Source organism: Trichosurus vulpecula, chromosome 3 (assembly GCF_011100635.1).
Source record: "Trichosurus vulpecula isolate mTriVul1 chromosome 3, mTriVul1.pri, whole genome shotgun sequence".
Lineage (NCBI taxonomy): Eukaryota > Metazoa > Chordata > Mammalia > Diprotodontia > Phalangeridae > Trichosurus > Trichosurus vulpecula.
Window position 1 is genome coordinate 253,003,102 of NC_050575.1, and position 13,882 is coordinate 253,016,983.

At 34.7% G+C, this 13,882-nt stretch overlaps 1 protein-coding gene across 1 annotated transcript in view; it reads right to left on the minus strand.

The window, feature by feature from the left end:
- LOC118843733 (CUB and sushi domain-containing protein 1-like) overlaps positions 1 to 13,882 on the minus strand; it is a 2,679,416-nt gene that overhangs the window by 293,565 nt on the left and 2,371,969 nt on the right. Inside the window, 1 exon segment of the mRNA XM_036751485.1 lies at positions 4,481 to 4,669. Within this exon segment, the coding sequence (XP_036607380.1) occupies positions 4,481 to 4,669 (189 nt within the window).

Below are 13,882 nucleotides of genomic sequence, written 5' to 3' on the forward strand. Positions count from 1 at the left end.
TTAGAGAATCCTAGAGAATCAAGTAAAAAACGACTTGAAATAATAACTTTAGCAAAGTTGCAGGATATAAAATAAACCCACATAAATCCTTGGCATTCCTGTACAGTACTAACAAAGCCCAACAGCAAGAGACAGAAAGAGAAATTCCATTTAAAGTTACTCTGGACACTATAAAATATTTGAGAGTCTATCTGCCAAGAGAAACTCAGGGCCTATATGAACATAATTAAGAAACACTTTTCACACAAATAAAGTCAGATCTAAATAAATGGAAAAATATCAGTTGCTCATGGTTAGGCTGAGCTAATATAATAAAAATGACAATTTTACCTAAATTAATTTATTTATTCAGTGCCATACCAATCGAACTACCAAAAATTATTTTACAGAGCTGGATAAAATAATACCAAAATTCATCTGGAAGAACAAGAGGTCTAGAATTTCCAGGGAATTAATGAAAAGAAATGCTAGGGAAGGTGGCCTAGCCATACCAGATATTAAACTGTACTATAAAGCAGCAGTCATCAAAACTACCTGGTAGGGGCTAAGAGAGTCCTGGATCAGTGGAATAGGTTAGCTACATAAGACACGGGAGTCAATGACTATAGCAATCTACTCTTTGATAAACCCACAGAATCCAGCTTCTGGGCTAAGAATTCACCATTTCACAAAAACTCCTGGGAAAATTGGAAAATGGTAGGGCAGAAACTGGGCATAGACCAATATCTTACAACATATACAAAATAAAGGCAAAATGGGTTCATGATTTAGGAATAAAGGCTAATATTATAAGCAATTTGGGAGAGCAAGGAATAGTTTACCTATCAGATATATGGGAAAGCAAAGAATTCATGACCCAACAAGAGATAGAGAGCATTACAAAATGCAAAATAGATAATTTTGATTATGTTAAATTGAAAAGTTTTTTAAATAAAAAAAAAGCCAATGCAACAAAGATTAGGAGGGAAGCAGAAAATTGGGAGAAAATCTTTACAACTAGTGTCTCTGATAAAAGCTTCATCTCTAAAATATACAGTGAACTGAGCCAAATTTATACGAATACAAGTCATTCCCCAATTGAGAAATGGTCGAAGGATATGAACAGGCAGTTTTCAGAGGAAGAAACTTAAGATATCTATACACATATGAAAAAATGCTCAAAATCACTACTGATTAGAGAAATGCAAATCAAAACAACTCTTAGGTATCTCATCTCTCCTGTCAGATTGGCTAAAATGACAAAACAGGAAAATGATAAATGCTGGAAAGGATGGGGGAAACGTGGAACACTGTTACATTGCTGGTGGAGTTGTGAACTGATCCAGGCATTCTGGAGAGCAATTTGGAACTATGCCCAAAGGGCTATAAAAATGTTCATACCCTTTGACCCAGCAATACCACTTCTAGGGTTGTATCCCAAAGAGATCACACAAGTGGGAAAAGGACCCATATGTACAAAAATATTTATAGCAGCTCTTTTTGTAGTAGCAAAGAATTGGAAATCAAGGGGATGCCCATCAATTGGGGAATGGCTGAACAAGTTGTGGTATATGAAGGTCATGGAATACCATTGTGCTATAAGAAATGGGGAATATACGGACTTCATAATAACCTGGAAAAACCTACACAATATAATGTTGAGTGAGTGGAGCAGAACCAAGAGAATACTATACCCAACCACAGACATATGGATTCTGTGATGACTAACCCTGATAGACTTCACTCTTCTCAGCAATACAAGGTTCAAAGACAATTCCAAAGGACTCATGATGGAGAGAGCTGTCTACATCCAGAGAAAGAATTATGGAGTCTGAATACAGATTGAGGCACATTCTTTGCTCTCCTTTTTCTCCCTTTGTTTTTTTTTTCTCTTTTTCTCTTTTGTTTTTGTTTTTGTTGTTTGGGGGGTTGTTTCTTCTTTCTCATGATTCATCCCATTGGTAATAATTCTTCTTTACAACTTGACTATTGTGTAAATAAGTTCAATGTGAATTTATATGTAGAAGATATATCAGATTCCATGCTGTCTTGAGGAGGGAAAGGGAGGGGGGGAATAAAATCTGGAACTCAAAATCATTTGGAACTGAGTGTTGTAAACTAAAAATAAAAAATCTTAATTAAAAAAAGAAAATTTCAATGCAATTTGCTGGTTGATTTCACTGTAGAATAATACAAAATTTTAAATGGGGAACTATAATTGAAAGTCTTCATAGAAAAACTTAGTTTCTAATGGAAAAAGAGCTAGTTGTATCTGCAATAATATATACAACTGCTATGTTTATTTCTTCTAAAATATCAATTTTAGAACACGCTCTGTTTATAGGTTATTAAGTATGTGATAGATTCAAGATTAGGAAATTATTTAATGCAGAATATTTTTTAAACAAGCAATAAGGAAATAGAGACATAATGAAAAATATCTTCCTGTTTTCATTTTCAACCTTCAAAAGAAACCCACACACAGCTAGATTCCTTTCCTTTTGAACCACTGGCCTATGTATATTTAGCATTTAAAAGATTGGCAGAGCTAATAATTTCATTTATTTTTTCATAGAAAGGAACCACATCAATCAGTTATTAAAATGTCAGTTTTATTACAGTTTCTGTGACTCATTTATATCTTGCATAATTCAACCAAGCAAACAGAGGCAGTATTGCATAGTGGATTGAGAGATGGCCTGAAAGCTGGAACAACGTGGTTAAGATTTTGACTTCTGATACATACTGACTATATTACTCTGGACAAGTCACATACTCTTAATGCCCTAGGCCAGTAGTCCTCAAACTTTTTGGTCTTAGGAATTCTTTATACATTTAAAAATTACTGAGGACTCCAAATAGTTTTTTGTTTATGTGGTTTATTTCCATCAATATTTACTGTACTACAAGAGCAAAATTAATAAAATGTTAAAATATTCACTTATTAATTCATTTAAAATAACTGTAAACCCAAGATGTTAATATAAATTTTTATAAAAATAACTATTTTTCAAAATAAGAAACATATACTGAGAAGGGTAACATAGTTTTACATATTTTTGCAAATCTCTTTAATGTCTGGCTTGAAAGAAAGTAGTTTGATTTTCATATCTTCTTCTGCATTCAATTTATTGTGATGTGTTGTTTTTGTTGAAGTATATGAAAAAAGTTTAGTTTCACACAAATATGTAGATGGAAATAATAGGAATATTTTAATAGGCAAATAATGTATTGTTATGAAACCAGTTTTGACCTTTGGCCTATTATGAGGATCAAGTGATTCTCTGAAAAGGTCTTGGAGACCTCCAGGGGTGCACAGACCACATTTTAAGAGCTGCTACTCTAGAGGATTCTCTAAGTCTCTAAGTTTCAGAAAAAGGTGCTGACCTATATTCATAGGCCCTCTCTTGAGAGTTATCTATACCAATAGAACCACAGATACATTCCCTATTCTCATCCTTACGTGTTAGACACTTCATGGAAAGGGATATTGCTCTTTTTTCCCCCAATTTTATATTTCAATCCTTTTTTTCTCTTTTATTAATGTTATTTTTGATTTTTTTTTTCTTTATATCACATTTATTTTCAAATATATTGCTCCCCACTTCGCTACCCAGGAGAAAATGCCTTGTAACAATTAATAAAACCAAGAGGGGAAAAAATTCAGAAAAACTAACTAACAGATCTGAGTCTGAACGTATATGCAGTAGCCCAAATCTGTAATCCCCACCTCAGGATGCATTTTCTAATTGTGTGGTAACTTACTACGACCACATTAAAGTTTTAACTGATTAACTTCCCCTCAAACACATGAAAGTATGCATTTAAGGACTTTAGTGCTCAGGTTCCAAACTATTACTTTTCCAGGCTTGTCTACCTCTGTTCCTCTAGATGAAACCTCTATTTCACCTAAATTAGACTAAAACACCCCAAACAAAGGCTTTACTTTCTTGTCTCTGCATCAATTTTTGCTAATTCCTCTAACTGAAATACTCACCTTTTCTACTCATCCACTAAAGTAGAAGTGCCTCCCACCTATACATCTTTGCTTCTTGAAATCTTTCCAAAGCTTCGAGGTTTCTCCTCCTACAAATAGTTGGCCTCCAGTTTCCACACCTTCTACCTCCCAAACCAGATGGTGATCTCTTTTCTGTGAGCCCCATAATAATTCTCTATTAAAAGAAGGAACTAATATCCTAGTATCTACTATAGGTATACATAAACTTGCTTTATTATAAGTTATTTGAAAGTAGGCACTATATCTTCTTTATCTTCATATTCCCCTACAAAGCCTAACACCACAGCACAATAAATAGTAATTATTTGCATGATAAATTTTTACAAATAAATAATTACTTGTACAATAAATAATAACTAAATGCATGAATATTAACATAGACACTGGTGAGTGTGCAGAAAAACATTTTTTTAAATATTAAAAGAGCCCACAACAGTGTCAAAAGAGAGAAAGAGTACTACTGTGACAAATTTAATAACATACCATCACATCGTGGGAAGGGGTAATTCCAATTTCTGTTGATCCCATGCTGACAGGTAAGGACAGGATGGCCTATTAGAACATATCCAGGATAGCATTCAAATGAAATGGATTGTCCCACACTATAATCCGAATTGACCATATACCCATTTTGAAATGGTGGAGGATCAGGGCAATTTTGTAACTCATAAGCTGAAAAAACAAACACACAAAAAAGAACAACCAGCACATGTTTAATACATTAAGTTGTTAAGCAAGGAGGCATTAAGTGATTGGAATTATTATCATACTTTGCCAAAATTAATTAATCTGACCAATAAGTTATCACTACAAAATAAGTAGAACACTCAAATTATTGCAGAAAACTCACAGATTCTATGCGTTTTCATACTTTAAATAATTCATTAGTACTTTTAAAAATAATCCACTATAAAGATCTCATTTTTTGTCAAAGTCCCCATTTTCCCTTCTAAAAACAATTTTACAAAGTGACATTCTCATGTCACCAAATGCCTTAAGAAATGCAATGACAGCTCTTGCTTACAAGATTTGCTTCTTCTGGAGGTGATGAAGAACAAAAGAAAGAAAAGATTTGGAATATGTGAAAATTTAGAAAGATATACAAGATGAATTTCACAAAAATACAATATAAACTCCAATAAAGAGAACACAGAATAACTTTTTTGTTAAGTTAATATTAACATCTTTCATTTTTAAGTACTCTTCATAAATCCACAGAATTGTAAAATCACAACCTTTCTGTATGAAAGGTAATAGGCATTCTAGTTTACTCTGCATCTGAACAGCAATCTCCTCTATAAGGTCTCCAACAAATATAAATTTAATTTGAACTTGAATGACTCTAGAGGAGGATCCCCCAACTTCTCATGACAGTCAATTTTTGGATAATTCTAATTATTTAGCAGTTTTCCCACTTCTTCGTATTCAGTTGTTTCAATCATGTCTGACTCTTTGTGACCCTATTTTGGGTTTTCTTGGGAAAGATACCGGAATGGTTTGGCATTTTCTTCTCCAGCTCATTTTACAGTTGAGGAACTGAGACCAATAGGGTTAAATGAGTTGTCCAGGGTCACACAGCTAGTAAGTATCCGAGGATAAAATTGAACTCAGGAAGATGAGTCTAGATAGCTAGATGGCTCAATGGAGAGAGGGCTAGGCCTAGAGTCAGGAAGACCTGAGTTTAAATTTGGCCTCAGATATTTATTGTGTGACCTGGGCAAATCATTTCAACTCTTTCTGCCTCAATTTCCTCATCTGTAAAATGGGGATAATAATAGCACCTACCTCCCAGGGCTGTTATGTGGATAAAACACCATATCTGTAAAATGCTTTGGAAACCTTAAAGTGCTATGAATGCTAGCTATTATTAATAATAGACAACATTCATACAATGTTTTCATGTTTGTAAAGCACTTCAAATTAATTATTCTCTTAACAAACTTTTGCATTAGGTGTTGTTATATTTTAAAAATATTATATTATATTATATTCTTAAAATAAGGAAATAGAGGCCCAGAAAGATTAAATACCTTGCCTTTGGTAACACAGCTAGTAAATATTCCTAAGTGAGATTCAAAACCTGGTCACTCAATTCCATATCCAGAGCTAGTAACTGCTAGATGTTGTTGTTCATCTGTTGTCATGTCCAACTCTTCATGAGCCCACGGACCATAGCATGCCATGGCCTTCTATCCTCCACTACCTCCCAAAGTCTGTCCAAGGTCATGTTTGTTGCTTCCATGACACTGTCTATCCATTCCATACTCTATCACCTTTTCTTTTGGCTTGAAATAATTCCCAACATCAGGGTCTTTTCCAACAAGTCCTGTCTTGTCATTATGTGGCCAAAATGTATGCCAGATGAAAATGCTTCAAATACTTAAAGACAGTTCTCACGTTAACTTGAGCCTTTTTTCTCCAGTACAAACAGCATTATTTCCACTAAGTTGGCCTCCCCCTCCTCGGCTCACCCACTCACCTCTGATAGGCGAACCTTTTGCTTTCTTACAGAGAATCAATCCCCTGTACTTCTTCCTGCATACCCTGCCTGAGTATAATCATTAATCAATGCCTCAGTGAAAGATCCATTTAATCATCTAGAATAATCAATGTTGTTGTTCAGTGTTTCAATTGTATCCAACTCTATGTGAGTCTATTTGGGTTTTCTTGGCAGAGCTACTGGAGTGTTTGCCATTTCTTTCTCCAGCTCATTTTATACATGAGGAAACTGAGGAATCAGGGTTAAGTTCATTTAAAAAGGAATCAAAATAATTTTCATTACTTCTTAAGTCATGCCAGATTAAACCTCACTTCAGGTAACTTAGCTGGCACCTGACCTGGAGTCAGGAAGACCTGAGCTCAAATTTAACCTCAGATTCTCTCTAGCTGTGTAACCTGGGCAAGTCATTTCACTTCTGTGTGGCTCAGTTTCCTCCTGTCTAAAATGGGGGTAATAATAATATCTAGCTTCTAGGGTTGTTGTGAGGTTCAAATGAGATATTTGTAAAGTGCTTTGCAAACTTTAAAGTGCTACATAATTACTAGCTAGGTTATTTTTTTTTCTAAATACAAGAATTCTATTTTTGGATTGTGCAGAGATTGCCACTTTTAGGACAAAATGGAAATTCTCACTCAGGACCCAAAATGTAAAGAGATCCTAAAATTGTAGCACAAATGTTTCCACTACATTCAGCATGCACCTCTGAAGGACAGATAGACTTGTCATGTGCTCCACCATCTGATCATCTATAGCTCTTCAACAGGCTCCTAGTTTTGGTGAATTATAATAAGCTTTTGAGCCTTGTTAGCATTCATATTTTCCCATGGTTCTGGATTTTTCTTGCTGTTAATGATCACATCAGTTTTGAAAAGAGTATAGATGGAAATGCAGGCTGCTCCACATCCCAACAAACTCACAAATAGTTTTTTTTTCTCCTTTTGTATCATGAGTTGTAAGAAGTTCATGATTGCAACTTTTGGGGCAATCTGTTATATGAGTGATACTCAGTAAAGGTCAGTACTGTCAAGCTATTATTTTTAATTGAATTACCAAAATAATAGGTAGATTAAAGGAGCTGTGCAGACACTGCATAACAGAATTTCAGATAGTCTCCTGGGGGACAATAGGGAATGATAGGGATAGGAGGTTAGAACTGTTTGGGGGATTTCAAACTAGCTAAATCATTAGACCCAAAATGTAGTGATTGGGGTCAGCACAGAAAGAAGCCAGCAGTGGAATGTCCCACAGAACCCTCCTTAGCCCTGTTCTGTTCAATATTTTCAATGAAGTGGATGGACGGACAAATATGCGTGGATGGCCAACCTACCGGATAGCAGAATTAGAATGCAAACATGATCACACTGGGCTAGAATGAGGGACTGAATATACTGTTGTGACAATTTAGTCAGGTTAAATATAAAGCCTTTAAAACTTGGACTAAAAAAATTATCTCACAGGTATAGGGTTTGAGAGAGATAGTCCATGAGAAAAACATCTGGGCTTTTAAGTATACAGCAATCTCAATGTCAATCAGTTGTATTTCATAGAAAAAAGACTACATTAATATAAACATGGTATGCTACACGATGGAGTTGTAGTTCTGTAGACTTTCCGGGTCAGATGCATTTGGGAGATTGTATTTTGGGATACTGCGACATTTTAGAAAAAGTATTGACAATCTGCAGCACATCCAGTTGAGGGCAACCAAGACAGTGAGGTGATTGAAAACCATGTCATACTGGGGTTAATTTAAGGAAGGGAAATGTTTATCCTGGTAAAGAAGGTTACTTGGTGGGAGTCTGGGGGGTAGAGGAAATGCAGTCTTATGGCAAGGCTCTCTTTTTTAGGAAAAGGATTAAACACACAGTATTTAACCTAAGAAGGCAAAAAAAAACCAATGGGTAGAAATTATGGGGAGATAGGTTTTGGTATAATGTGAAGAAAACTTTTTAATCATTAATACTGTCTAGGAATTGAATGAGTTACCTTATGGGAAAGTGGGGAATAGCAAGGAAGGATACTGGCTTCCCTATGATTTGAGGTCTTCAAGGAGAGGTTGGTTGAAATTTGTTCAGCATGTTATAGGTGTAGTAAATTTTGGAATGTAGGGAGGACTAGATGTCTTTTAAAGTCCTTTTAACTTTGTAATTCCAAGATCCAATAATTTTATGCAAAGAAGAGACGTGGCAAAAATAGTGAAATATTCACTGACTTTTTGGAAGTATGTCCATATTACTTGTGATTCTAAGAGAGGCACTGTGGCTCTGTAAAGACAACCTAGTTTTTAGTATCTTTATGTGTCATACCAGAATACTGAATCTGATATTTTTCTTCATTAAGACTTAGTTAATAACTATTTATTGGTTGATAAAGGCTATAATTTAGTCTAGGCATAGAAAAGGAGAATCTATACTTACTCTTCTCTTTTCTCCCATTGACCTGACATAATTTCAAGTTATGACTTATGTATTGGTACACACACTTGGGAGAGATTCCCCCAGAGAGACAGAGAAACAAACAAGGATTCTCAAATACTGACTAAAGATACATGAGTATGATTTTATGTTAATAGTGGGAAGAATAATTGTACACAAGTTGAAATACTCTCTGTATCTATGTGGGCCTGATTCTATGAGCATGGAAGTTTATACATAAAGTTGTGTTTATGTACCTGTATAGGTAAAGATGAGGAGCAGCTAGATAATGCAATGATAAAGTGCTGGGCTAGACTCAGGAAAACTCAACTCCTGAGTTCAAATCTGCCCTCGAATGCTTACTAGCTGTGTGACCTTGGACAAGTCACTTAACCCTGTTTGCCTCAATTTCCTCATCTGTAAAATTAGCTGGAGAAGGAAATGGCAAACCACCCCAGTATCTTTCCCAAGAAAACCCCAAACGTGGTCATAAAGAGTCAGACATGACTGAACAGATAAAGATGATTGTAATGTGAGCTTACACATATGGGAAAAGGTAAACTAATTCTACAAATCTATATGAATTCTCGTAATGAAGCTTTTAAAATTTATTTGCAAGGTTGGATTGCAGAGTAAGCATACAAAAGCACAAACATACATGCATATAAACAAGGTATAAATACGATGAATAATAGAGGTCATTTCACTGATGTGGTCAAATATTAGTAGTTCTTTGTCTTTAAAAAAGAGGCAACAATAAAACAAGTGATGGTTGTCATTTATGTAAAAAAAAAATGAATGTGGACTGTTTGGATTTTGAACTGTTGGAGGTGACTTAATGAAAAGCAAAGTTGCAGCAAGGCACCAGGACTTTTCAGAGCTTCTTTTATTTCTTTTTTTTTGCTTTTAATGAGATGGAATGTTATTCTGTCTAGTGACTGCTCCCACTATACTCTCAGCATGAAGTCCAAATGAGATTAGCATCTTCCTTTTAATCAAACATTTCAGGCACATGTCTAACCAACCAAAATGAAAGGCTAAAAATATACTCCATTTGGGAGAGTCAGCAAGCCCTGCCTAACCAGAAACATAAGAGTCCACAAACAACAGATGTGCTTGGATATGTTCAAGGCAATTCCAGGAGCTCAGCAAAGCCTTCATTGTGACAGCATCTCAGTAACATGTTCACAATTTAATCAAACTATGTTGTACAAAGTCTGTACCTATTAGAGCTATAAATGGCAATCCTAACAATTGTTTACACTTGATTGTAATAAATGATTTTAAAGTAATTATTCCAGTTAATTTATCTTAATACATGGTAATATTTGCATATGTTCTCTAAGCCTCTACTATATATGCAGACGGAGACAGAAATCAAAATACAGTAGAAATAGTCTCTCAGTGGCTTTATTCCACGTTTGTCAATATTCTCAACTCTTCAAATGGATCTCTGAGTGCATCAATTGACGTTCTCTCCAATAATGCAGAACGCAAACCATGACTCTGTCTTCCTCTGGCGTGACTTTTCCATGACCTTCCACAAGGGCATCACAAGGGGTCATAACCATTCGCATATGAAAACTCAAGTGGATAAAAATATCTATTGTACTAATTGCATGTTGTTAATATTTTCCAATTGAATGATTTTGACTTGTAATTATGACTTTTAAAAATTTGCATCTACAATTAATAACACATAGATCTTTAAAGTTTGCCAAGTACTTTAAATGTTAACCCAATATGAAGGTGGTTACTGTAGGTATGTTTATTTCCATTTTACAAATGACAAAACTGAGGCTTAAAAAGGTTAAATGTTTTGCCTAGAGCCATACTACCACTATTAAGTCTCAGAGGGATGATTCTAACCTAGGTCTTCTTGACTCTCTAATTATACTTTTCATTACTGTTTGTTATAATAAAACCACACATATGCACAATTTTGTTTCAATTTGTATAAATAAAATATTCCTAAATCACATGGAGTTGAGAGTGAAGACAGACTAATCATATCAATTAAACAGAGTTAAGAAAGTGGCAGTGCACATAAAGGTAAAAGAGGTTATGGAGATCATTAAGTTCAACACCTTCCCTCATTTTATACATGCCTTGCCCAAAGTCACACAAATATCAGCAGCAAAACTAGGACTCGAATACATGTTTTTGACTCCAATTACAGTATGTTTTGTTATTCTACCACATGATATCTCTGAGCACTTGGGGAAATTCCTTAGCATTGGTTGTTCTCCAGACAGGAAGAGTGCCTCTGGTTACAAAAGGCCTATAGAAGTTCTAGAAAAAGCAGAAGGAACACAAAGTCAATTAATTCCTAATCCTTCAATTGAAGACCTATCTAGCCGGGCAGGAGGTTATATAATTTCCACAGATGCAGGATGTTGTTTTAGGGATTTCATCCCTGCTCCTAAAAAGAGGAGGCAGGAAGACTAGCCCACCTGGTCAAGAATATCTGAGTGCTAATCCCATCTCTGACACACAATTTGCCTAGGGCAAATCACTTCACAGGTAACTTGCTGCAACTAGAAGTTGCCAAAGTGCTGGTCTGCATTAGTAGAGGGAGTTTCTTTACTGAGAGTTACTTATACAATTGAATCACAGGTCTGGTCCAGAATAAAAAGAGAAGTATTTGAAACTCCAGAAATGGAAAGGTATATTACATCCTTAAGATGTTCTCATTTCTAGTTATGTCTTAGGTATTGAAAAAAAGAAAAGTATCTGATAAAATATGTCCAAAAATATCCAAATAAATCAGTTTTATTGCCAGAAATTTGTAAATAAAAATAATAAATTAATTGAGAAAAATCACTGACTTCCTAAACATAGGCCAGATTAGCTAAACACAACTCACTCCCTTCTAATGACCCATTCCATATTGTGGGATTCTACAATATCTACCCTCACCTTTCCTCTTGGGAAAAATCCTATCTCTTCATATCCTTTGGCATCACTCTATTTTTGACTGCCCAGAACATGACCAGTGTAAAAAAAAGTTAAAGAATACATGTATATCTAATGAATGGAAAATCTTCTGAAAAGTTCGACTATAGCCCTAATAAAAAAAATTAAGGACCTAAAAATACAATTTAATGTGTTATTTATTTGAAGTCTTTAAAATAGAACACTGATGTAAATAAAATTCACATGATCAGGAATAACAACAGAAAAAACATTTTTTTTAGTGTTACAACTTTGCTAAATGGACTTTTGAGATCATGTTTGGTGAGATAATATGCCTTGTTAGATGGGGGAGTTCTATCTATTTACACTTGGATTCGGGCCTTGTAATTCAGTTCAGGGTGCCTTCACCTTTCACAAAATAGCTAATTTAATGCTGTAAAACACTATATAGTTACCAAAAGATAAGACCATTTACACTTATATTATTATTCAAATATTCTACTCTTCTGTTTCCTTATTGTGTGAGGGTGACCCTGAAATCTTGAAGACTATGTCTGCTGAACCTAAGTTCTTAAAATTTCTATTATTCTGTAAAGTTTAGAAGATGGGTTTCATTGGCTAAACTTAGCACAGTCCACTTAAAAACTATATAATTTAATGGGGGAAGGAAAAGGGGAAGGAAATAAGCATTTACATAGCACCTACTATCTAACACCTCAAGCTCTATCCTAAGTACTTTACAAATATTATCTTATTTAATCCCTGCAACAATCCTGTAAGGTAATACATAATAATAGTAATAGATAATAACGCTGTTATTATTCACAACTTACAGTTGATGAAACTGAGACAAACTGAGGTCACTGTTTGGGGGGGGGCAATATTAAAAGTGACTTGTCCATGATCACATCGCCAGTAAGTGTCTAAGTCCAGACTTAAGCTCTAGTCTTCCTGACTCCAGGACCATCCAATGCACCACATAGTTGCACAAAGTTTAATAAATCCTCTAATTTAGTACATATGTGATCACATCCATGTGAGTATCCCCTTCCACAACATAGATTAAAACTCATCTATATATCTCATCACATGAAATTCTTATACACAGATCTTCCATAATAGATCTGTGGAGACTTTGCTTGAGGCTTCCCTTTAGGTCTTCACAAATTATATATTTCTCTGTGTTGACTATCTGAGACTAGATATACTAATCAAGCAGGTGGACTCTGAAACAGGAAATACTCCTTAAAGCCCTACCCTTGTCATCCTCACTTCCCACTCCCCTCTTCCCTACCTCTCACACATACAGTTCTCCTTTTCCCACTATCATTTAATTTAACCTCTGAACTGGTTTCTTCCACATGGGCTACCTTGACATAATACAGAGAATCACTAATGCTTACTCTTTAGGAAACCCAGTTTGTCCTAAGGCATAAAGCAAAATTCATGCCTACTCCTTTTAATTATATTCTTTATCATTCAGAGGCAGCAAACTGGCCCAGCCTTCCTACAGCACAATCACTTTACATAGCAGCCCTCCTGCAACACTGTAGTTTGAGTACAACAATACATTAAATTTGAAGAAAATGAAGAGGGCTAATATAAATTATAATTACAAATGTTTTTCTCTTTAAGATTTTCTTTTAAGAATAAGGTCTACCTTTTAAAAGAACAGGACAATAAATTATGTGACACAATCCCAAAATAGGATATCCTGGAATATATCAGATTCTTGTTAACATTATTAATTATTCAAAAATTGCAGAATAATAGAGAATCAAACAATAAAAATTTATTAAGTTCCTACTATGTCCTTACAATATTACTAATTGGATATAATTTTTCTTTGTCAATTCCAAATGTATTTTCTAGTGTCTTTGTAAACATCAGTTAACTTAACAATGGTATGTCTGAAGTGTAAAAGAGGTAGATGATATAACTGTACAAAACTTAACAAGTCTGTTTAAAATCTCATAGTACCTTGATTTGTTTAAAGAATTACTGTCAATTCCTTATGCTGGAAAGTAAAATTAAATTTTACTAGGTCTGTTTCCA